The sequence below is a fragment of the Azolla caroliniana genome, unplaced genomic scaffold (genome assembly GCF_043228905.1).
Source record: "Azolla caroliniana isolate FFs.n. ecotype wild unplaced genomic scaffold, voAzoCaro1.0.p SCAF_8, whole genome shotgun sequence".
NCBI classification, from domain to species: Eukaryota; Viridiplantae; Streptophyta; class Polypodiopsida; order Salviniales; family Salviniaceae; genus Azolla; species Azolla caroliniana.
The window spans coordinates 697,050-723,984 of NW_028230443.1; the positions used below are offsets into that span (position 1 = coordinate 697,050).

The following is a 26,935-nucleotide window of genomic DNA, read 5'->3' on the forward strand; positions in this document are numbered from 1 at the left end:
TTAAAAATGGATGGATTCTTTATGGAATAATTGATGTAGAGTTGGCACTAATGTGTCAGGCACAAAATGATGTAAACCATATAGCTTTCATAAATATGTGGTTCTTGTGGAGACAAGAAGTACATTCTTGATGCCTCTTTCTTATCTGGATTATAGTTGTACAAAGTGCAACGCGTCTTACTCTATATAAATAAGAAAGCACATTCATCTAGTACATATTAATTCCCGCACATTTACAAGTGAAATCTCCCTTACAAAGGTCAATGTTATACCAATGATTTTTTAAGTCCACGGGGCACGGGATAACACTAAACTCCATAGATATTTTATAAGCCGATGACCGAAAATCGAGAATGTGGGGGATGCACATACACATGAAATGATCAAAAAAGAATGCATGTGTGTGTGACAAGGGTGAATATCTTGATGCATGCCTCTGAAAACATGAACATTGTTGCTACATTTGAAATATGATTTAGCATCTAAGAGAATAATTTGGTAATGAAAGAGAGATTGCAATTACAAATATAGAGGGCACAATACTTGAGCATTTAGGGTTCAAGTGTCTTAAAACCAAACCCTTTCTTTGGCACTAGGCCAACATCCCTTTGTTCGCCAACGACAAATATTCATTGGTATAGTCATGCCGGAGACAAATTTAATTGAACTTTGGAAAAATAGTTTTGCAGTTATTTAATTAGATGTAGACTGAATGCCGGTATGTCGAAGACGAGGAAGTAAAAATGGTCACCTCAATTCTTCCATATTATTCGAAATTCCCTATAGAAACATATACAAATATACATAGATGTGTGAATGGAAAAAAAAACCTAAGCATGTTATTGACTCCATTCTAACAATTCGTCAACTATTTATGTGAAATAATGAAGGCAAAAGAATATTGTACACTAATAATTATTGTGAAGGCATGAAATGGGGCCAAATAACCTTATATTAATTATTTGGAAAGAAATACGCACACCCATACACATATAGACACACACATTATGTATGGTGATATATATATATACATATATCATTGATTTAATAAAGCTTATGTATAGGTATGATTTTCATGCTAATTGTTAATGCATGCCTAGCTGGTTATTTAGAGTCAATTTAACCAATGGAAGCAAAATGAATTAATCCTAATGTTCGCATGAATAACTAGGACTAAAGTACCACTTTTTGGATTGGAGGCATCATCGTAATTAGCTTATACTCCTCATATGTGATTATTGGACCTAATTATTACCACTTGCTAAATGCAGTTTACATATACATATATAAATAAAAGTTGAATTAATATGCTTGAAATAATCTTATTAATATTGTTGGTGAGTAGGAGATACCATCTTTTGACTTAGGTGATTTTTAATGAAAAATTACACAAACATTCTTAATGGAATTTCTTCTAATACATACATATATTATTATGCATAGTTTTTAGGCGAATTTCTCCCTGGATTATAATAATATACATAACTTATAGGCATACACATACATATATAATGTATATACACATATACATTGTATGCATATTATGTATATATATATACAGATTACTTATTCAGTTCATGCATTGATAATTGATCCATTCTTGCAATGTGAATTAGAGGTACACTGGCAGCGTCATCAGGATTCTCGTCACAATTCTTATCATCACATTTCTTCAAGTAGAAATCCGGCCAGGTTTGCAGTGGACAGCATCGAAGAAGTTGGGGAGTTTCATAAAATGTCTAGTAACAAGAGGATAAAACTTGAAACTGTGCTTAATTGCCCAATTGTTTCTCATTCATAATATATTATGAAGAAGAGAAATAAGTAATACCGATCAAAGAAGTGCGCCAGAGATTACCTTTTTTCTGTTTTTAAAACTAATCGGTACTGAGGAGGATAGATTGCATACGTAAGAGAATCATTAATTGAGATGAGAAAGCTGATGATGCTGCCCGAAATACCGATGATAAACTTCGCATAAATATATTAAATCCAGTAGTAAAGAAACAAAAACAACATGGAATTGCAAAGCAAAAATAATCAGCATACTGATTATATAAACTTCTCTTATATATTAAGCCCACTAGTAAAGACATAAAAACAACAACAAATTGCAAAGCATAATAATCAGCATGCTGAGAAGTTTATGATCAGTATATCATTCTATAATTTATGATTAATGTAGTAGTTACAGGAGTAAATAATGATTCTAACACTTTGTTATTATTGTAATTGTTTTGATGGATAGATGCAGATTTTCTAGCATAGACTTGGAAGGGCCCCAACGACCCATGATGATGATGATGATGATGATGAAGATGATGGTCATGGTCATGGTCATCATCATCACCATCATGCGGGATTGGGATGATCACACAAATACAGATCCTGCAAAGGAAAGTGTTTCTTCACTATTTTATTTATAGCTCTAGCTATATAAAGTTTGTTAATATTCTCTTCTTCACTATAATTGATTTATTTATTATAGATAGATACCCCTCCCTCCTCTTCTTCTTCTTCTTCTTCTTCTTCTTCTTCTTATTAAGAGGGCATCTCAAAATTGATGAAATCACACTAGGAACTTGGCCCCGGACCAAAAGAAGAAAAGGAATAGGAAAAAACAAATAAACAACCCTAGTCTTGGGAACTTGTGGATACTACTGTTCATCATAATAAAATGAGAATTATAATAACAAGACGAACATGTAGCTTAACCTTTGGATACCTACAATGTGAAACTAGGCGATCAAGAATCATTGATCCAATTGGATTCTCGCGCGTTTGGTGGATGTCAGCTCAAGACGCACCAAAGTGATGTTTTGGCAAACCTTACGATGATGATAGAGATATTGTCTCTATACCGGGTGCATCATATACATAACATGGTACACATACACAACGATAGAGATGGTGTGTCACCCATTGGTCCCTATACTCCATGCATTATGTTTGTAACAAGGTACATATACAAATCTATATATGCTACACATACACATCTTGCACCACAAACACATTTATAGCTTATATGTAACATCCATGTCTACATCCCATAAACATAACCACAAAAATACCATACATGAATGTTTGCATCTATGTACATATGTTTAGTAGATGCGTGTAGCATACATATAATTGCAAGATACAAGAAACATTGATGATGAGATATATTATTGTCCTCATGAGGTTTAGAGAAAGAGATGATACAATCACAAAGATGTCTCAAATTATACACCTTTGTCACATGCATAAGTCGTGATGGTATAGAAAGGTTACTATGCACAATACATGCGCACACATGTGCACGTACACACCACACACAAACATGTTAATTTTTGTTCCTCGATGTGTGTTTGAGAACTACTAGGCTAAAAAAATCCTTTTCTAATGTTCCCTTTTTTTAGATGTACAGAATTTTGTTTTTGAGAACTACCAGGTAACGACGTTCCACATCCTTTTTTTACGTGTACCTAAGTTTCCTTTTGAGAACTACAATGTAAGGTGGAACCCCATCTTGTTTAAACATTTGATCTCTTTTTTTTTTCCCAATCATGTCGCAAAAGGAATAGGACATTAGCGCGACACAGGACTTTATTAGGTATCAAGGAAGCGAGGGAATCATTGAAAGAGTATTGGACTATCTTCACCTTGTCCTGTTGTGTCCCCCCCTCCACTCCAACCTTGCACGACCTTCCAATTTGTGCATTGTTCATTTTATAAGTTTCCTATGAGATTTGAATACATTTCTTGGTTAAGTATTTCTCACGTAATGAGATTTGTAAAACAAAACATATGTGGCCACATGTTATAATGGTGGTTAATTCTCCAAAGTTTAAGTTAATGTTGTCAATTTATATGCTTACTAGATTTTATAAAAGCCATCCTTACAAATTTGTGGAAGAAATATAAGATAGATTCAGAATCATAGGAAAGCCAAAATATTGATCATGGGAGATAGAAATAGTCTAACTATTAACACTAAGAGTTCATGATACTTAAAATTTTCCTTGTTATCAAAGACACTTTATTTGAGACACATATTTTGTTATATATGTATTGGTAGTTTTCATCTTTCATGCAAAACATTTATTTCATTGAACATTTTCACACACACCCCACCATGCCCCCTACTTATTACACCCTTACTTCCATGCACTCCCCTTTTCTACATGTGCATGTGCACCTAAGTGCACATCACATTTATACTTCACAAACTTTGTGGTATACTTTAGCACCTTACATTTCACCTTTCCTTATACATTCTACACACCATGTGTGTCCAAGGCCTAGTTTAGAAACCCCTTTTACATAAAACTTCGACAAATTATGGATACCATTCTTCTATTCAATATGTAAATACCTCCTTTTACATGGGTGGTTATGGAAGTAGAGAATGTATTCAAAACCTATCTTATGTTGGATCTCACATTAAAAATACAGAAAAATATTGGAGATCAGGAATCCTAGTTTCATTTGTTTAACTAGATCCAAAGAAGAAATTATTGCAAATAACGAAATGTTGTATCTCTAATAATGAAATGTGGTATCCAAATTAATACAAAGAACAAACTATTACAACAATATCCAAATTTGATTCTGTATGGAAATGATGGATCCCGTGCATTCCATTTCATGATATAAATCCATTACGTCTTTATTGGTATGCCTTGGAGGTTTAGTGTTGAATTCACCCCTTGAAGAGAACTTATCCAATCCTATATGCTAATGTCAATTATCTCGATAATAATAAGTGTGATATTTTATTCTTGTGTAGTTTTTATTAGCACTTGTACACTTCAAGAAAAGGATGGACAAACAACACCATGAAATGGAATTTCATAATTATTAGAACAATATTTGTGTCTCAACCAAAGCATTGTTATCAAGTATCATTTAAAACCCACAAATTTTTTAATATTGTTAATCTCATCTTGTGGTATACACAAGAAGGGGAACCTCCTCTACCCTTTTGGTGGGCAAAGAGTCCACATATATAGAGACCCAAATGGGTTGTCACACAGTGTGCATGGCGCCCAACTTCGCATGGCCACTCCACAATATGCTTGTATATTTAGTAGTATAATTAAATATACAAAAATTAAGAGGGAAAATAATTTGGCACACAAATGACAGTTTTGGAATAACAATTCAGAAGTTCCAAAATGAGATTGGCACACTACAAACACAAAAACATGAACCAATTTACCAATAGTAAAAAAATGAGAAAAATTGATTTACCTATTGCGTTCCTCATGCATAAATCAATCGATCATTTGACAAATTAGTATCAAGTATTCTTCATGACATAAATCAATCAATCATGTAACAAATTAACAAGTGTCACATGCAATTTGAAAGTTTTGCTTTGGGATTCGAGGAATATCTTTGAGGGGTTGGGATATCTCTAACAATGATCAGACATTCTTGTATTGCAGATTGCTTCACTTGAAGAACACCCTAAAGTGCACAAATAATGAAGATGATAAATACGGTGATTGTCAAATGGTAACATTGAAGTCATCCATGTATTCTTATCAACTCAAAAACGACTTCATTGCCATGTATCACCTTGCCAAAGTTCTGCAGTTCAAGTTAAATTTATCAAACATTTAGAAATGTAATTCAGCATCAACTACGACAATATAAGATTGCTATGGTCAGCCAAAGCACAAAGCAACCCCAATAAACTACTTGATGAAGATAGTTACTTCCATCATAAACTTGAATTGTAAAGATGATCCATCAGCTTCTATTTATTCAAAGCTCATGGATAGCCTCAATATAATTCAAGTTGATGATTAAAGTAAAAGTCCATTGAGTAGCAAGTACACAATACAACAATACGACAATCTATGGATAAAGATTTTACAGGCATGAAGGGAGATGATTAGAGGCATGCACCGATTTCACAATGATGTTTTTATACACAATGGTAAATTATAAAATTGTCTCAAAATAAATTTCTAATTCACTAATTCTTATTAGAAAATTGTTCACATCCTTTCTCAGCATGAAAACTGACAAAATCTTAACAAAGACCTAGTGTAAGTTTAGAATAGAGCTGTCTAAGAATCACAAATTTACAACCTTTAATAATTAGCACTCAATTTATTAAAACATGTTTATTCTTCTGATTTGAACATGTCTAAGCATATGGATAATGATTCAATACTATCAAAGACCAAAATGCATGCTACATTCAATGCAGCAATCTTAGAACACAAAAATGATTACTTGGCAGTCTATGAAAACTTGTTTGCTTTTCTCAATTGCAAAAGCATGAATCTGGGGAGACACTATGCCCCCAATTTACATCATTCTACAGAACAGAAATTCCTCTCAGATATATCCCTTCCCAATCAAATACCTAAAACTAAATTACATCGAGCCTTTTCCTAACTGCTTATCCTACTGGCAAGCTAGTTACAAATCAGCTACAAAATTGGAAACAGCAGAGCAATAACATTAAGAAAGAGGATTCATCTCCTCTTAACATGACGTTAAGAAAGATATAATTTATCTCATCTTAAGGCAACATTAAGGAAGATGATTTCTCTCTTCTTAACATCCCTAGCACTTGCTAAGAGGCTTTAAATTTCTTTGTAGGCGGGCGCCGGAACATTGAAATAAGATCATCAAAGCCCTGTAATTTCAATAAGCATAGAAATTTGATTAGTCCGCAATAATCTCTTCAATTTTTTGTCAAAAATTCAGACCTTGTGCTTTACTAGCATATTGATGAAGGTGATGACAACGCACCTTGGTTGTTACAACAAGAACAACAAAAAGTATAAATAAGTATGCCATGACAGCCATCAAGACCACCAAATCCAATGCAACACTGGCAACCTGTCAGATGCAACTCGTAAAAGTCAGCTTGGGACTTTCAGATTCAAGGATATTTGCATACAGCTCTATATAACTACATTGAAACTTCCAAAATGTGAAAAACGTCCACCATAAGAGCAAAAATTCCACATTACATATTTTTACTAGTATCCTTGTCAAGAATTTAAAAGGCCTCCAGATGATATGCAGTAAATGAAAAATAAAAATAACCAAAAGATACACCTACAGTTTGCAGGAAAGATACCTTCACCAATGTGAACAAGAATGGAGTGTCAGTAAGAAACAGAAGACAAACAAGTGGTATATTCCCAATAAGTTAATATGCATTAAGATTAAGCTCATTACATGTCGACTTTTGAACATGACCTCCTCACCCCCTTATTTATAGTTCTCGAAGTGAGGCTCCTCGACTTCTATGAGTGACCACTGCCCTATTCTTTAAGCAGGGAGTCATAAGTACATCCTATGAACTATGTAATTTTTATTTTCTACTAAATTGATTCTTAAGAGAGACGTCTCTATTAGTTTAAAGATCCTGTGTGGGTGACAAAAGCAGTTAAAAAACAAACGGAAAGTTGGAACACACCTTATATATACTCAGCTCTGCCTTCGGTGTGTCATAAAATACAAATGTATCATCTAAACTTTCCTGTTGGATGTTCACGTCTTTTGTATGTAACAAAAACTCCTGTGAAAAACATCGATTTTACTATTTTAAATCAACATATCAAAATTATAACTACCAAATTGATAAATCTGAATTCCTGTAAAAAAGGAGTATTCTATTAATCTGATGAAGTTGCATGTTGAGAACATCTAAATAAGAATATGAATCTGCGTACCGTCTGCAGAGCTACCATAAAAGGATCAGCTTTACTGAAAAAAGCTGCTACTCTAGGTGTACATGACAGCAAGCTTAACCATCTGCTAATATATGAGTGACTGATAGCCAAGCTACTCCCGTCAACAAAAAATTCAAAGTTTCCCTCTTCACGATCATATATATGCCTCTGTAAAAGACAATAATCATATCCTTCATTTAAAGTTTAATCATATTGGAAAAGTTCAGAATTCCGTAACTCCAGAACTTACAGCGAGACTTTCAGCTACAAGTTTCACCACATGTACAACTGCAGCAGCATCTATCTTCTTACTATAAAAAAAAAACATAGTTGCAGAATTTTGCATATTATTTCAAATGTATACATTTAAACGAGATAAATGAATGAAAATGTTTATATACTTGCCTCCTATCGACTAATCCTCCGGAATTCTCTAGCCAATTTGGTGCCTTATCAAGCTTGGAGAGAGTTGCTCCAATGACCCTGTGTCTAGAGAACTGTTCATGTTCCCAAGCTACCTGTAAAATGAAATGTAACTCACAGCTGAGATCCCTGCATACCAACACACCTAACATGTATGTAATACTATTCATGCTTACTCTAGAATTTGATATGTTTATCTTCTTATGTCTAATTTTCACTTCCAACCCCAATTGATTGGCAACACTTTCCAAACCCTGCATCAAAGAAACATTTGAGAAATAAACAATTCTTGAACCACATTCATGTCTATATGATGATAATAGAAGTGCCGATGTACATCATATATTTGTTTGATATATTCACTCTCTGGAGGCTTAGACACGTGTAACCAGAGTTCATTTGAGCTTGACCCAATACTGTTTAAGCAAAGAGCATAGTCAATGCTTTCACGAAGGCGTTGATCAAAGCTGCGTAACCACTGGATCACAAAATAACCAATTGAGTACTTCATGTAAAATGACATTCAAATGAGAAACTTCATAAAGGAGTTACCTCTACCTCAAACCATTGTTGTAAAAAACTTAGAATAGTATGCACATACAACACACAAGCTCAGTATTTAAAAAGTATTCTACCTTTTTTCTTAACCTAGAATAGATATTCTGGAGATAAAGTACATAGAATAACGTTAACTATTTCTTATATTTGTATTGCATCTAACAAATTTTCTTTTTTCTTTTTATTTTTATTTTTAGGAAACATAAAATACTTGTTCAATACATAGAATACTTGAGAATACATGGAACATTTTAAAATGGCAGTTCTAAAATGTAGAATACGTGTTAAATACTTCAAAGTACTCTAAAATATATTCTATACATAAAGTACGTGTTTTTAACATCCGCACCTCAAACATAGAAATAGCCTACCTTGGCTGTACCATTATAATTGTAAGGACCTCCAGATGTCAAACCAAATAAAAGATTGAACTTTCCTTGAGTTCTTGGGTTTGCATATAATCTGGAAAATAATCTGGCAAGTTCTAATAAGGCGACAACACCACTTCCATTGCTGTCACTACCTTCTGACAATGCCTAACATATATATCAATTCAAATCATTTAATACCTTAACAAAAATTACATTTAGAAAACTATGACATGATACCCACAGGTGCGACCCCAAATGTATCATATGAGGCAACTATAGCAATGGTAGGAAGTTGAGATGTATCACCCTCACTCCGCAATCCAGGAAGCCAACCCTGAAATATGATACATTTTCCAATCATAAAAACGTTTCAATAGCACTCGACAGACATCTCTTAATATAGATAGATATATGTGAAATCTAGCAAAATAGAAAATATTTGCACAATGATGATGTCATCTGATTGTTTAGCAACAGTTCAATTACCTGGATATTAGTCAAACTGGTGGCTGCCAATTTTCTGGGTTCTGCTATTGGAATTACAAACTTGTAACTGCATGCACAATTAATCAGCACATAAATTGTGTCACTGCAAGCAAATGGAATCGTTAGAAACATTACCCTCCAGTGATTGCGCTCGCATGCCTCCCTGCAGCATCATTTTCTTGCACTATATTTAGTAGGGAATGAAGATTTTCATCCTCATATGCAAAGTAGACAGGATACTGCAAGACAATTAACAACAAAACAACGCTCTCTTTTATGCAGAAGGAAAAATCACTCTCCCTAGGTATTTAAATCATTAGATTTTTTCTGAAATTCTAGCAATTAGGCCACCCAGGATTTCTTATTTTCATCAACTTCTGCAATTTTTAGAAACCCTCACAAAATGACTCTGAATGCCTAAATGAAGTGTGTCACATCGTGCATCCATTATAGATCAAATCTATTTCACAAGTTTTTGAAATGAGACAAAAAAAAATTAACAAAGCTACGAATTTCAGATGACACTGCAGGGGCACAACACAGATTATGATGAGGATACTAGCATAGGAGCAGCTGTAATGAGGATAGGGGAGTATTATGATAAATGTAAGCCTTCCACATTCCAACTTTTGATGATATACTACCTGATTAGGCTCAACGTGTCAATACATGAAGAGCAGCAAAGGTAGAGATACGGGCTTTTTTAAGTTCATATTTTTCATCCATGATACACCATGAAATTGATATATCATGCTGTCCTCCCAATATTTGACAACCAAAGAAGTTCAACGTAGTAAAAAATGTATACATGATTCAATAAAGCATGGAGATCCCCTCTTAGGATGTTTAGAGCATTATTAGATTGAATACTGAAATGGTATGGGAGAGGCCAATGCAGCCTCTAAGGATGAACATGTCTTCCTATAAAGACTATCTGGCTATAGATGGCTTCCTAACACGATCAAGATACAAAGAGTAAATATAAAATTTAGTGTGCAGAACTTCCTGCAAAAATATCCATGTCCCTTACCTCTAATGCTCTAATGCTCTTGTGCTCTACCCATAGAGTGGATTCAGTTTCAAGAATGGATGTATACAAGTTTACAACTTAGCCAATTGGTGATTAGAAATGATATATAATAATTTCTCAGTAAAGTAGATTATCTGAAAAAGTATGTGCAACCATATTAGCAATTCGTCAAATATGGCTGTCTTGAACACAAGAGCTAAGATTTACACAAGCATATCTCTGGCATATATGCAGTGCTCAGAAACTAATTTATAACGATCATTTGCCTTTTTGTGTTAAGTACTATGAGTACAACGCCAACATTTCTGCTTTGAAGAATCATATTTATGTCCAGAGAATAGTTCGAACATAAATGAAATAAAAAACAATACAATACAATTAAGCATATGCAAACTACCTGGGAGACAAACGGAATTCATAATATCGGTCATAATATGGCTTTGAAATTAGAGAGAGAAAGTATGTTCAGCTTGAGAATGATAAGCATGAAAGTAATATGATTGGTAACCTATAAAGAGTTGCTATGTAGTTACATACAGTGTGCAAGTAAAGACTGGCAAATTATCGTATTCAAAATGGTTTTTGATTCATTTTCCCACTCACAGTGCAGCTGGATATAATGAACCACCATATAAGATTTTGCATCACATGAACACTAAAATGAAAAGTATCTTCATCCCCAAATTTCATAATCAGTAAACTTAAGTTAATAAAGTGCAATGGCAAGCTTAAGAGAGAAAATAATTACAGGCACATTGCTGTGTATGAGTGATTGTTCAATCTCTGCGATTTTACTAAATTCATCTGCATCCACGTCTTCAGGATCACCATTTTCCTTTACACTACCTTGATTGCTGAGTTTTGAAGGCAGAAGTAATATTAAACCACCTAAGAGCCGTTTGGTTTGCAACAGATCTGTAAATAAAATATAAAACTATATCAAAAAAATTTAAATCAGCATAACCTTATTCCAATAAATGAATTGTGCATCCTACTTTTCTATCTTCAACATTTTGATTATGAAGTCGGTTTATCTTACACTGTGATAGATCCAAGATGCATACATTTTGATATCTTAGTACTTAATGCTTATACTGCAATAGATGGATTGCACATGAATTGTAATAGCTAACCATTATACTCTAATAGGTCAGCTATGCATACTTCTTCCTTGTGATCTAATAGATAAACTAGGCATACATTTCCCCTATACTCTAATAGATCAACTATGGCATACATTTTCATTTCTTAAAATGCTCATCCCTACATTCCAACAGATCAACTAGGCATATACATTTTGATCTTTTGACAGTTAAGTCCTATAGCCTATTATAGCAGTTATGCATACATTCCGACTTTCTAAATTCTCCTTTTCAAGTCGAAAATATTTCGGCTTTGAGAAAATTTTCTAAAATGATACTCTGATAGATAAACTATGCATCCTCCTAGATAGGGTACAGGAAGATCAAAGAAAGTAAAGAGCGAAAAAATACCTTTGAATATAGACACATTGGCTGTGGCAAGTGGAAGGATGAGAACCGAACGAGAGAGATCGGCATCTTTGTTGTGATAAGAAATAAAAGAGCTCACATGGTGGTTCAAAGAAGCTCTGCGAGATCCGAAAGGGATTCCATTGAGATCATACTGAATCATCCGATAAACATCAACCACTGCAACCGCATCGCAAACTTCTACGTAAGTAACAAAAGCGAGGAAGCATAGAAGGAGGAGAAGAAGCGCGTGAGTGGAGTCCGCCATGAGAGCTCGCATAAACGCCATAGCTTTTCTCAGTCTCTGTCGGGGTCACTGTGAAGAAGGCGGAGACAATAACTTTCTGGTTTATTAATAGTCGTAAATTTCTGATTCCTTGATTTACAGAAATTACCATAATACCCCTCCAATGACTCCCAAGTTCCCATTGTACTTTTCAAATTTCCCAAAATGCCCCCCACCCAACACACCCTCCAAAAAAAACCCTCTTTGTTTCAACCATGTTTATTTGGATGTCTGCCTTTGCCTTTGCCTATCATCATGAATAACCAGAAAAATGGACGCGAAAAATTTTGAGCTACAAATGTATCAAATACGTATATACTATCCATGTCCGGGGAAGTTTCACCAACATTTCGCTCGTTTGCTCGTGAAATTCTCAGAATACCTTTTCCCTTGTTCTTTGCGATTCCCACCAGCCCTGAATTTCTCTTGCTTTTGTTGTTGTGCATATATCTTTGTCTTGCTCTCTACTTGTGTCATTTGAAGAAAAAGAAGAACACCACAACAAACGAAAGGATTTGCAAATAGTTATTTGAGAGAGGGTGTAGTATGCTCCTCCATGGGCTCCCATGGTGAATGGGATCCAATGTCCATCATTTATCATTATCCTTCACCTATAATAAACACCTTTTTGGGAAATAAAGTACAATTTTTTAGGTTCTTTTTATCCACTAATGTAGAAGGGAAAATATGACTCTTATGGCATTGAATTTAGTGATCTTGATCCCATTCTATTCCATTGTATATATTGTGGGAATTTCATCAAAATTTGCTTGTATGCTATGAACAAGATGACACCAAACAACATATATATCCATTTGCATATCAATGGAAGAATTGCGTTAAGGCCTATTGGTTTAAATGTCTCATCTTTGTGATAGTTTGTCCTTGTTTACTTTAAACAACCTTTTCTCGCATAAAGATGGATTTTTTAGTCAACCACATGTGTATTGCGATCGAATCCATATTGGTGGGTGATCTGAAAGTCGAGGATGTGTGATGATGGAAATTTTAGTCAACCACATTGGTATATATTTGCTTCCATAAGTCAACCATAGACAATGTTTCATGCATCATATTTCACATAAAATAAATCTTCAGCTACTGTCTCCAAATTTTAGAGTGTTATTGAAATCTCCACATACATGCATTCTAAACCCATGGACAATTAGCGATTTGTTGCCATGTGTCAACTCTTAAATTTGAAGTATTTGATGCATAAAAAACACTGAACTCATAGATTTCTCCATCCATGGTATGAAGGATGAACATCCACCTACCATGAATTTCAATGCAAGCCAACATAAGATCAAACTATTGCTTGATTCAAATTAACAAACCAAAAGAAATCTCCTTAGCCACATAAAATACATTGTAGTTGACAAAGTATGTATCCCCTCCACTCAACAACTTCTAATGGCTTATACTCATTCTTCAATATAGATATTATTTATTTTGTTAATTTGGACACAATAGCAAAGTAGTTTCCATTTTAGAAACACAAGCAAAGTTTGTTTACATTATGATGGCTTGTTTTTATTCTTAGCAAGATGTATAATTGCAATCACCATAGCATAGACATTTGGCTCTACGTGAACAACCACAGTGAACCACTACATTATAGTATGTGGCATGCACATGCAAACCTTGCACGTTGTAAATTTAGCTCGGTTCACCCAAGTCAATTATTCAACTACCAAAAAGCAACTATAGTGAGCTACTACATTATAGTATGCGGCACGCACATGCAAACCTAGCATGTTGTAAATTTAGTTCGGTTCACCCAAGTCAATTATTCAACTACCAAATAGCGGGATTAACAATGTTCCATAATACATGAAGCCTAATTATGTTACATGTTATTTGTTATTGTGCAAATGTAGATTGGTTCCACGTTGTGCAGGGGTGCAACATTAGCAAGGAAGCTTTTCTATATTATGAGTATTCGTGAAGGACACATTTTTGTTCACTCGGCTCACCCTCTTCTGAATAAGTATATAATATCAGGTAGAAATATTTACTCTCTCATCACAAGAACATGCCAATACATTTTGGGTAGCCTTTTCATCAGATAATTTTTATTTTCAGTGAGTTCGTATGCATCAAAGCTTTTATTTAGTAGGCTTATAGAACCTTAAATAACTTGGATAAAGGAGACATCTATAGAACCTTTTTGGCAAAGGTGAGTTTTCCAATCAATGTTTTGGCAAAACCTTAAATAATTTGGATAAAGGAGATAATTTGGGCCAAACACAAGTTATTCTAGAATGCTAATGTTGTGTAGAGAAGAAGACTAAGTATTAAATTTGATAACCACTTTGAGGAGGAAAGACAAGGTAACCAAGAATAATGTATAAATAGTGACAAACATGACTTATGGGATCTATCAAAATGTTACAAACTGCCTTCTTTATAGATTGGGGATTATTTTAGAATGATAATGAAGTCGATTCCGAATCTCTGTGTCTGAATCTTCCTTGAGAGTTCTGTTCTGTTGTCTAATACATAGATGATGGAGAAAAATGCAGTGGGTTTCTTTCTCATTATCCGCAGATACTCTTCAAAATGTACAAAAGACCCCACGATGACGATGATCGGTTGCAGGAAGACACACCATTGTAATTTTCGTGAAAGAACAAGATAACGATGCTGCCTCAGCCTTCATCCAGGAACCTAGTGTACAACATGCAGAACAGTTCAAGAGACAAAAACAGAGCTTCTGCTCTGCGACTGCGTGATTTCCTACATGAAAATGGATTCTTAAATGCCAATAGGTCATTGATTGCTGATTGTCTCGTGTCGATGTTTTGTGAAATTGGAAGCATTCCTGATGCACAAACAAGCTTTGATATGTTAGATTCCAAGAGCAAATCAGCATGGAGCTCCCTCATTATTGGATACCTCCAATGTGGCCACATCTCAGAATCATTCACCCTGCTTGAAAAGATGAAAGAAAAGTCACTCCATCCCAGTGCACACACATTCGTCGCATTATTGAAGGCTTGCAGTACGTTGAAAGATCTTCAGCAGACCATTCAACTTCATGCTCACCTCTCAGCTAAGGAATTAGATAGGAACCTCTTCATTGCCAGCGCTTTAGTCGATACATATGCCAAATGTGGTGCACTTGCAAAAGCACAAGAAGTCTTTGACAACCTTCCACACCGAGATGTTGTTGTGTGGACTGCATTGATTGCAGCTTATGTAGAACAAAAACGTGGGCAGGAAGCGTTGGATCATTTCAAGGAGATGCAATGCAGGGGTGTCCTTCCAAATGCTGTTACATATGTTTGCAGCTTGAAAGCTTGTGGCATCATCAGGGCCAAAGATAAAGGCATCAAGATACACGAGGAGATTTCCATGAAAGGTCTCATTGCAAAAGACCTTGTTCTTGCTGGAGCAATAGTTGATATGTATGTTAAATGTGGTATGCTAAAAAAAGCACGGGAAGTGTTTAATGGCCTTCCAATTCATGATGGAATTTCATGGAATGTACTAGTCACAGGATATGCACAACATGGCCATGGTGAGGAAGCGTGGAATTGTTTTCAACAAATGCAGCTTGAAGGTTATGCTCCAGATGTTGTTACATATTCCTCTTGTTTAAAAGCTTGTGGAAGTATTAAAGATAGAAGGAAAGGAAAAGAGCTACATGCTGAAATTTTGAGAAAAGGCTTGTTGGAAAGACACACAGTACTTAATAATGCACTCTTGGATATGTATGCGAAATGTGGATTGCTAATTAAGGCACAGGAAGTGTTTGACAAAATTCAAGTCCGTAATGTAGTATCATGGACTGCATTGATCGCAGGTTATGTCGAACATGACCAAGGTGATGATGCTCTCAACTGTTTCGAACAGATGCAGTCGCAGGGGATCATTCCCAATGCTGTAACCTTTGCTTGCAGCCTCAAAGCCTGTAGCATGACTGGTTCTGCTGGAAAAGGCATACAAATACATGCTGAGATTGCTAGAATGGGGTTATTGAAAGCTGACCTCATACTCGGGAATACATTGGTAGATATGTATGCAAAATGTGGGATGCTAACAAAATCCCAGGAGGTGTTTGATTGTATCCCACAGCATAATGTAGTTTCATGGACTTCACTCATGACAGGATATGCTCAGCTTGGAGAGATTGAGAACGTGAACTCTGTCTTTCAGAGAATGAGAGATGAAGGCAGTAAACCAAATCCAGTCACCTTCGTTAGTGTTCTGAATGCTTGCAGTCATGTGGGCTGGGTAGATAAGGGCCAGACATACTTCGAGGCCATGAGCAAAGCATATGGTATCACACCGACTCTTGAGCACCTTAGTTGTATGGTTGATCTTCTTTGTCGTGCAGGACAATTGAATTTGGCAGTAGTAATGTTGAACAAAACACCATTCCATCCAAGTATTGTAATGTGGTTAACAGTGTTGGCAGGTTGCAGAAAGTGGGGTAATGTAGAGCTTGGGAGACATGCATTTCAGCAGGTAATAAGAATGGACAAAGAAGATGATTCAGCTTACCTTTGTATGTACAACATCTTTGTTGATGCAAACATGAATGAGGAAGCACAATGCATTGAGGCAATGAGAGTTAGGAGGAAAGCACACAGAAAAAGAAGGCACTGTGGATAGAAGAATGCTGCTAAGTTTCAATAATCATTGTCATTGAAAGAATATTACAAAGGGAAACTCATTGGGGATAAAGATATCACTTCTCAGCTGTAGATGTTTGAAAATCTAGCAATGCTTATTACTTATAACAAAACACAACAACAACAACAACAACAATTGGTATCTGAACATCAGATTCATTACAATATGAATAGATTTAGTCTCTTTAGAATGATTCTCTTCTACCTCCTATTATCTGCAACAATATCACAATGATTGCAAATTGTCCTTAGCGCAGGGAAACATGGTTTATTTGTTATAATTTCTAAAATAGAATTTCCCCCTCTGCCTTCTTCCCTCTTGTGTTCCCAATTTCTGACAAAATCATGAAATATAAGAAAAATCCCAACAGGCAAGGTTATGAAACGTTGAAATGACCACTTTGCGAGTGCTATTTGCTATAGTGGCTGCACTTGATTTGGAATTAGACCAAATGGATGTACATACAACTTTTTTGCGTGGTGACATTGATGAAGAGCTTTACATGAAACAGCCCGAGGGCTTTGTTATTCCTGGAAAGGAACATTTGGTATGTAAGCTTAATAGAAGCTTGTATGGGCTGAAACAAGCTTCTAGACAATGGTAAAAAAAAGTTTGATGCTTTTATGCTCAAATATGGGTACAAAAGAAGCCATGCCGATCGATCACTGTTTGTATACTAAAAGAGATGAAATTGGCAACCCAATCATTCTTGTACTATATGTAGATGATATGCCCATTGCTACCAAGAAAAGCAGCTGAAATTTGTTGATGTCCTTAAAAAGTAGCTAAAATCTGCATTTTCAATGAAAGACCTTGGGGAAGCTGAACATGTACTTGGAGTAAGAATTAGGAGAGAAAGGGAGCAGCACACATTGTATTTAGCTCAAGAAAAATACATTGACAAGGTGCTGGACAGATTTTGTATGGCTGACACAAAGCCGCTTAGAGTGCCATTACAGCCATATGATAAAATCTCTAAGACTCAAGAAGCAATCAATGACATGCAAGGTGTACCTTATGCTTTAGCTTGTGGTTCACTTATGTATGCTAAGGTTGCTACTAGAGCTGATATTGCCTATGCGGTGGGAGTTGTAAGCCGATTCATGGTTAATCCGGGCAATGCACATTGGAATGCAATAAAGCCCATTATGAGGTACTTAAAAGGGACTAAAAATAAATGCCTCTGTTATGGAAAAGACCCATTAGAGCTGAAGGGTTTCTGTGACTCTGACATGGCAAGTGATGTGGATACACGGAAATCCACAAGTGGCTATGTATTCACACATGTAGGTGGTGCAATATTATGGTGTGGTAGGCTGCAAAAGGTTATTGCTTTGTCCACTACCGAGGCAGAATATATCTCAACCACCTAGGCTTCCAAGGAAGCAATATGGTTAGAGCTTAGCACGTCTATACAGTGAGTTTGGTTTGCCTGAAAGGCACCCGTTCTTGGTTGTGATAGCCAAAGTGCCATCAGTTTGGCAAAGAATGCTATGTTTCACGCACAAAACATATTGATGTGCCATATCAGTTCATTCGAGAAGTGCTTGAGGATGGCCTTATCACGTTCATAAAGGTCCACACATCAACAACCCTATGGATGTATTGACCAAGTGCTTACTTGAAGCACAACATCAAATATGTATATAAATGGTGGGAGTCACGTAGCTTAAAGGCGTCATTTATGCCTTCAAGTGGGAGGTCTCGTACCTAAATGGCCCCCTTATAGTGTGCACGTGTGTATAGGCCTATTTATAAAGGCCAAAAGTCACTTATCACTTTTTCGTTATTTTTGGGCCAAGTTCAGTGTGAACTTGGCCTACCCTAAATGGGTCATGTTGTAGGTTTTAGGGTTAGGGTTAATAATAATGATAATGATGATGATTGATGATGAAGATAGACATGGTGTAATAGTGATGATGATGAATGGTATGATGGTGAGAGAGATCATGAAGACGTTGACAAGCATCGAGGGGTGGGGGTGGAGCCATTCTAGGCACGACCCCCTCCCAAGGGGTTCAACGTAAAGGACAAGGAAGAGAGAGAGAAAGAGAGATGACAAGAGAGAGAGGGAGAGATTGAGAGAGAAATGTTCATTCTTCATTCATTCCCCATAAGGGGTTAAATAGTTGCAAATGGGTAGATACACAGAGGTGCAAGCCCCCTTGTCCATTCACACTAATCACTCACTCACACCTCTTCGTATATGTCCACATGCACACACGTGTGCATGTGTTCACATACGTATTGATTCACACTCACAATTACACTTACACATTTACACTTACACATCAACAACATTATAGCATTCCACCCTTGCTCATCATACTTGACTCTTTGTACCTCTCGTACGATAACAACGATGTCTCATCAAGAATAGTTCTGAGACCTTCGAGAGCCGGATCGACCCGGCTATGTCGAAACCGGAGACAACACTACTTATTCGATTCGGCACATCGGCATTGTTCCATTTGGCAAAGAAGGTAACCAAACTTACATTGAGAATGTCTTGTGTGTACCGACCATCACGAAGAATTTGGTTTTAGTTGGCCAAATAGTGGAGCAAGGCATGCAAGCTCGATTTTACCAAGGTGGTTGTTTCATCGAAAAAGAGGGTCGACTCATCGCTTGCAATCGAAGGGAAGGTCGAATGTTCATTCTCGATTTGCATGAGAATTGGCCATGTTTGCAAAAGGCACCAAAGCCGACATAGACATATAGTTGTGGCACAAGAGGATTGGCCACATCAATCTCAATAAACTCAAGGCAATGCAATCTAAAGGAGTCGTCATCGGGCTCCCGATCTTCAAAGAGAAGGAGATTGAAGGCGTATGTGCAGCCTTCCAATTCAGCAAGCAACACTGGCACCCGTTCCTAAAAGAGAGGAACGTGGGCAAAGGCGTACTCAATGTAATTCATTCCGATGTACGGGGACCGGCCCAAATGAATACATTTGACGGATGCCGATACTACGTGGCCATTATCGACGACTTCTCCAGGCACACCTGGATCTACCCCATGCGACAAAAGAGAAATTCAAAAGAGAAGTCGAAATTCAAAAGAGAAGTCGAAAAGAGAACCGGTCGTCATGTATGATGTCTTCGGTTGAATGGAGGAAAAGAGTACTTCTCCAATGAATTTTCGGCTTTTCTTTAGAAAGAAGGAATTCGGCGAGAGTTTTCGTGTCGACGAACATTGCAATAGAACGGAGTAGCCGAACGCAAAAATCGACACATCCTCGAAGTAGGACATGCCATGATGAATGAAAAGAATATGCCAAAGTCATATTGGGCCGAAGCAGCAAAATACTGTCATCTACCTCATGAACTGGTGCACAACATTCGGTGTGCACGAGGTTACCCCGCACAAAAAGCACTATGGGAAGAAGCCGGATCTATCCCATGTAAGGATATTTAGTTCACTTGCATATGTGCACATTCCCGACGAAAAGCGACACAAGCTCGACCCTAAGTTGGAGAAGTGTATCCTCGTAGGATACTACTCACTGGAGCAAAAGCGGTACAAGTGCTATAACCCCTCTACTCGGAAGGTTCATGTAAGTTGAGACGTTGTCTTTGACGAATTGACATCATGGTATGAACCCGAACCGACTCCTTCCGAACCATTTACGAACACAGAAGAAAGCCGATTATGACAAGGCTTAGTGGGCCACAAGAGCCCCCGAGCGACCAAAGCACATCTCCGCCTAGTCTGAAGATGGACAAAGGGAAGGCGAAAATGCCGGAATATGAAGACTATCAATTTCACAACAACGAATCGACTCACTCCCTCGACATTGAGCGCGGTGGCTTCGATGTACCTATCATGAGGACACTTTGTGTAAAGAAAGCCATTGCCACTGCAAACAAAAAACTTTGTTGGTCCACCCATGAGAAGAATCCTGTTAGCCGATTCGGTTATAACGACGATATGGCATACCACTATGCCTTTATGATAAAGGTGGCGATAGTTCGTGAACCGGAAAACTTTTCCAAAGTAGCGGAGGATCCACGGTGGGTCGAAGCAATGAACGAGGAGATGCATATACTATGCAAAAACAAGACATGGGATCTCGTCCCCCAGTCACCGCAAAAGAAGGCAATCGGCTGCAAATGGACTACAAAGTGAAGTATAATGTCGACGGTTCCATCAACCACTACAAAGCTCGACTTGTAGCGAAAGGATACGCACAAACACATTGAGTCGACTATGAAGAGACCTTTGCCCTGGTGGCCAAGATGACAACTGTGCGAATCGTGATTGCACTTGCTGTGGCGAAAGGGTGGCACCTCCATTAGATGGATGTCAAGAATGCCTTTCTTGAAGGCGAATTAGAAGAGGAGGTGTACATGGTGCAACCACCTAGCGTCAAATCCAACATTCATTCGAAAGCCGTTTGCCAACTCAAGAGGCCTCTCTATGGCCTCAAGCAAGCACCACGTGCTTGGCATTCAAAGATAACACAATATTTTCATTGAATCGGCTTTCGAATGTCGAAATCCGACAACTCCCTCTACACAAGAAGCGATTCAGGAAGTTTGATTATCATCATTCAGTATGTGGATGATTTGGTCATTGGAGGTGAACATCTAATCAACATTAACAAGGTCAAATCCCTCCTCTCTAGCAAACTCGAGATGATGGACATGAAGGAGCTCCATTACTTGGCATCGAGGTAATTCGGACTCCAATCTTCATTATTATCTCTCAACGACACTACATCCTCAACTTGTTATACAAGTTCAAGATGATTGAGTGCAAATATGTGGCAACCCCTCTCGATCGAAACCTCAAATTGGATGCCGACTCCGGCACGAAAGAGTGCAAGCCGACTCAATATTGACAACTAATTGGGAGTCTCATCTACCTCACGATCACTCGACCCAACCTGAGCGATCCGTGCGGCCTCCTTAGCCAATTCATGCAAACTCCACGTGATATCCGTTTGGATTGTGCTAAGTGAGTATTATGATACGTGAGTGACACAATGGATTGTGGTATTCTATACGAATCAACCACACCAATTCGACTCGAAGGGTACACAGATTCCGACTGGGCCAGCTATAGAGCCGATCAACGATCGACCTCCAGATTTGTTTTCTCCCTTGGCAACAGAGCGATTTCGTGGAGTAGCAAGAAGCAGCCGATTGTTGCACTTTCGAGCATTGTGGCCGAATACAGGGGTGCACCTATGGCTACATGTGAAGTCGTTTGGTTGAAGTGAATCTTGAAGGATACGGGCGTTCCCATCGAGGATCTGATTCCCCTCTACTGCGACAACATGAGGAATATTTATCTAGCTCGGAACCCGGTGTCGTGAAGATTCCCGGCATGACGAAGGAAAAGGGGTCGAGAGCGTGTGAACGAGGTTTCCGATGCGAGATGGAGGACCGATCGGGCAAAGTGTGGGAATAGGAGTGTGCCAATAGGCACAAAAACAAGGGCCATAGGGCTAAATTGTAAATAGATGTTAAATACTTATGTACTAGGTAGGCTAGTTAAAGGGGTACTTTATGTCCCCACACGTAGAAAGAATATTTTAGTATGAGGAAATCTAGGGAAATCCCTGACAGCCGTGGTTGCCTTTAATCGTGATGTAATGATCTCCCCTTGTCCTATAAAAGGGGAGGTTTGGGGACTGTTTTAGGGATCGATGTATGGGGAGGAGAAGGTGTTGTTGGTTAGAGCTCAGATCTCTCTCTCTCTCTCTGTGTGCTCTATGCTGAATGAGTGACGTCTTTGCTCGCTCAGGAAGCCCGTGCACTCTCGACCAGAGGGTCATCTTCGGTGTGTGTGTGTGTGTGTGTGTGTGTGTGTGTGTGTGTGTGTGTGTGTGTCCTCGGAGCGTGCATCTCTGTCACCGGACGAGTCCGGTTATACTTACTTCTCTTATAATCCATTTCCCTTTTGTTGTGCCTTTGCCTTCTCCGTGTCAAGACTGCTTCTACTTATTCCTACTTGTTGCTCGTGGTTCCCTGAGTCACGAGCCTACATTCTCACTATTTATTGTCTACGACCGGATGGGAACATTTTTGTCCCAGTTCCCTTGCATTCGTTGTCCGGCACCCGAGAATGATCCGGATCGGATATGCAATAGGCAATCGATCTACTGAAGAACTCTCGAAGAGCATCCTACTTCGACCGGTTCCTTGGTCCGTGACCTCGGTGGCCCTGCCCCGTTTCGACATGCACGCGCGGATTTCCGCGACATCTTTGGTGAACCCGACGTGAATAGGGGTGATAGAGGTGTCCGAAGATGAAAGGAAGTGAACTAGCAGAGGCGATGGTGGTAACCGTCAATCGTATAGTAAATGCGGGGGAGGGTACAGATACCCTTGACAAGGCCATAGAGGCGATAGTCGGCATGATAGGCCGGTTCAATGGGAAAGATGTGACAAGTTACCTAGAGGCCTATCGGGCCGAAATGATAATAAGAGATATTTTGGAGGATAGTCGGTTGTCTGGATTCTCACAGGTGGTAACACCGGGCATCCACGTGGAAGTGCAGGTAGTGTGCCAGAATTGGGTGGAGTTCGAGAAACGACTACTAGAAAAGTATGGATTCGATTACTCGCTCTAGTTGTCGAAGCGCGAATTCATGGAGTGGGTCGAGAGCCCCGAAAAGGGGAGGAACACTTCAACGATCCTCCAAGACTTCGAGATGCGGTTTGCTCGTCTCTTAGTGTTGGATCGGACAATGCTCGATATGAGTGGTATTCATCAAGTTTGTTGATGTGGATGATCGAGAGAAGGTGGGCCTTCTACTCGAGACAGACGAGGGTCTCTTGACAAACTGGGCCGCGATGAAGAGGGTTTGTTGCACCAATGAGGTGACGTCTGTGGTTGCACCGGTTGCTGGTAAAAAGCCAGGAGAAGCAGTCCCACCGCAATCGGAAGAGATGAGGAATTGGCTTAAGTCAGGGATGATTCTAGCTAACGTGGTTGACGGACCAGCCGGAGGCGCAACACTCGAAGAGCGGACCAAGATGGTGCGGGACCTCTAGATTGCACAGGTTGGGAGGGACAACGAGGGTCAATCACGCGACCAAGGCCGCCGTTCGAACAAAAGTGTATATGGTGTGACGTCGTCAGTCAACGGTCAGAGGAACTGTGCTGAATTTACAAAGGCACCTAAGAATAACGTGGTGTACCTTTGGACGGTCGGGTGCATGCCAGTGAGACACAGAGACCCATAGGGGTGAACATCGGCCGAGGCGGAATGAAGAGGCTGATGGAGGAGGCTGCAGGCTGACATGTTGAGACTATTCACTACTCGACTTCCGCTGGGATCCGGGCAGGAGGAGAAAGGAGCACCAATTCCGAATTCTGGTCGCTAGTGTTGGAGGGATTGTCTGGGGTAAGACTGAGGAAAGAAGAGGCGGATTGCGCGGAGAGGCGGGTCCAGGAGGTCCCTAGGTGGAACAACCCGGTCGAAGAAAAGACTGGCTTCATGGAGGCCGCGTGCCAAAACTTCGCGTAGAAGACAAATGGGCCGTGTTGAGCGAGCAAGCTCAACCGGATCCGGATCGGCATTCGGAAGGATGAGCTAGATTTGTATTCGAAAACAACCAGCCGGATTGGGGAGACGGATCGGAGAGCCGGATTCGAGCGGGAACCAGAAGCTTAGTAGTAGCCTAGACTACTAGGTAATCATTGTCTCGTAGTTAGTGTCAGTCGCACGTAGGAATATTGAAGTACCTGTCAGTACTTCTGTTAGTCCTTTGTGGACTTGTATAAATAGTGTTGTTATAGCACATTGTATAAAAAGAGTTTTAGGCTTATTTTTAAACCTACTTTTACGTTCTACTCTCTCTGTCTCTGTCTCTCCCGTGTATACTCTTTGTGCATTAAGCTTCTCCATTAAACCTTCATCTTATTCTCTGTTGCTATCCGGCAGAGCCGGTTCTGTCTAACGCTTCCGCATGTTAACATTCACATGGTATCAAAGCGCGAGGGTTGAGAGCCTCTGTAGCCGACACTTGCTTTCATAGACGAACCCTTGAACCCGGTAACAACAGACAGAGAGAAGATATGGACAAAGGAATGGCAAGTTCACTTCCAACAGAGAAGCTCGACCGGAACAACTACGCGTCCTGGTCGTACAAGAAGCACCACTACCTGTTGGGGCATGGATATTGGAGCTTCGTGGAAAGAACAAACGAGGTAGCGCCGGAGCCGCCACACGAGGACTTCCCAGTATGGGAGCAAGGAGCGAGCCGAGTATTGTACTGCCAGGCGTCTTGTGTGCACGACCAAATGCTCGACTACATAAAGAATGCAAAAACGCCGAAGGAGGCCTAGGGAAATCTGAGGAATATTTTCGCTGCGAGTACCACAACCCGTAAGTTGCAGCTCTGGCAAGAGCTGAACAACATCCAACAAAGAGACATGTCGGTTACGGACTACACCACCAAAATAAAGGAGATTTGTGACGCGCTCGAGTCCATCAACGTGACAGTGGACGAAGATGAGATGGTTCAAATTTGCCTCGGTGGTCTAGCACAATGGTACGAGCCAATCCGAACGACGATCTGCACCTTGGAGAAGCTACCGTCCTTCTTCGACTTACAATCAATGTTGATGGTCAAAGAACACCACGCGAGTGGGTTGAGGACCACTCAATCGGACAATCGGATGTTGTACACGGAGTCGGATCGGCCCCGTGGACGTGGAGGACGAGGTGGGTCGGCACGCAATGGAGGCAGCCGGCAAGAGCAGGACCGAAGGCACATAGACAATGCTGACAGTAATTCCGGACCCTCCACAAGCAGGGGGAGTCAAAGCGGCATCGGGAACCGGCAAGGAAAGGCCGACACGGAATGCTGGTATTGTGGCAAAAAGGGCCACAGGGAAAGCGAGTGTTGTAAGAAGCGCGCCGATTCGGACAAATCTGGATCCAGAACCGGGAAGACCGGAAAGGGGCCAACCTTCGTGATGAAGCACAAGGCTAACTCGATGAAGAAGACTACTTCCAAATCGGAGGAAGTATGGTATGTTGATTCCGGAGCGTCCAACCACATGACGAGCCATGAAGAGTGGTTCTCTTTTTTGGAAAAACTGGAACAACCGGGGATTGTCAAAACTGGAGACGACACCCCTCACCCGATCGTGCATGTCAGAGAAGTCCCTTGAAGCCATGCCGGACAAACGGGGAAGCTAATGAACACACTACACGTTTCGACTATCACAAAGAACCTGGTGTCGGTTGGACAAATCGTCGACCAGGGGATGCAAGTGCGGTTTACGCACCTTGGGTGCTTCATCGAGGAAGAAGGCCGGATAATTGTGCAAGGGCACAGAGAAGGGAGGATGTTCATCCTCGAGACTAATGACGTCAACACTGCCATGTTTGCCAAAGGACAAAAGATTGAATCACACATCGATCTCTGGCACAAGCGGATCGGCCACGTCAATTACCGGAGGCTTCAGGACCTACAATCGAAACAGGTTGTGTTCAACTTGCCGAAATTCAGTGGTCGGAAGGGCCAAGTTTGTGAAGCCTGCCAAGTCGGGAAGCAATATCGGCTTCCATTCCCCCCCGAACGAAACCGGAGCCATATCAAGTTCGATTTAATCCATTCGGATGTATGGGGACTGACACAAAACATTAGTCTTGGCGGGAGTCGGTATTTCGTCTCCTTCATTGACGACTACAACCAACACACGTGGATCTACCTCATCGAGAAGAAAAGCGAAGTCTTCGAATGTTTTTGGAGCCTTCAAAGCTTAGTTGAACAGGAAACAGAGAGGAAGATCAAGTGTCTGCGGTCGGATGGCGGAAAAGAATATTTTTTCACCAATTCATCCATTATCTGCGGCAAAAGGGAATTCAGAGAGAATTCAGATGTAGATACACACCGAAGCAAAACGGTGTAGCCGAAAGGAAGAACCGGTCGATTGTCAATGTGGCAAGGGCAATGTTAGAGGAGAAGAGAATGACCCAATTCTACTGGGTTGGGGCA

The 26,935-nt window shown here is 39.4% G+C and overlaps 2 protein-coding genes across 2 annotated transcripts; one reads left to right on the forward strand and one right to left on the reverse strand.

Moving 5' to 3' along the window:
- Positions 1–6,214: 6,214 nt before the first annotated feature.
- LOC147860658 (M28 Zn-peptidase nicastrin) lies at positions 6,215–12,384 on the reverse strand. The gene is made up of 14 exons (XM_087323558.1): positions 12,050–12,384; positions 11,305–11,471; positions 9,662–9,765; positions 9,527–9,593; positions 9,282–9,374; positions 9,041–9,205; positions 8,449–8,589; positions 8,288–8,365; positions 8,090–8,206; positions 7,939–7,995; positions 7,689–7,856; positions 7,433–7,534; positions 6,757–6,846; positions 6,215–6,640 (listed from the first exon to the last, which is right to left on the reverse strand). The coding sequence occupies exons 1-14, from the start codon at positions 12,333–12,335 to the stop codon at positions 6,578–6,580; spliced, it is 1,698 nt and encodes a 565-aa protein (XP_087179684.1). The 5' UTR covers positions 12,336–12,384; the 3' UTR covers positions 6,215–6,577.
- Positions 12,385–14,918: 2,534 nt separating this feature from the next.
- On the forward strand, positions 14,919–17,211 carry LOC147860659 (pentatricopeptide repeat-containing protein At1g06140, mitochondrial-like). Its single transcript, XM_087323996.1, has one exon. The coding sequence runs from the start codon at positions 14,976–14,978 to the stop codon at positions 16,950–16,952; it is 1,977 nt and encodes a 658-aa protein (XP_087180122.1). The 5' UTR covers positions 14,919–14,975; the 3' UTR covers positions 16,953–17,211.
- Positions 17,212–26,935: the final 9,724 nt, after the last annotated feature.

What these genes read in the sequence shown, in the direction of transcription:
- LOC147860658 (XM_087323558.1), bottom strand. Translation starts at nt 12,335, where the DNA reads ATGGCGTTTATGCGAGCTCTCATGGCGGACTCCACTCACGCGCTTCTT. An exon ending in GCGAGCGCAATCACTGGAGG is followed by an intron (nt 9,594 to 9,661) that starts GTAATGTTTCTA and finishes TTGTGCATGCAG; the next exon opens with TTACAAGTTTGTAATTCCAA. An exon ending in TTATGGTAGCTCTGCAGACG is followed by an intron (nt 7,535 to 7,688) that starts GTACGCAGATTC and finishes TGTTTTTCACAG; the next exon opens with GAGTTTTTGTTACATACAAA.
- LOC147860659 (XM_087323996.1), top strand. Translation starts at nt 14,976, where the DNA reads ATGCTGCCTCAGCCTTCATCCAGGAACCTAGTGTACAACATGCAGAAC.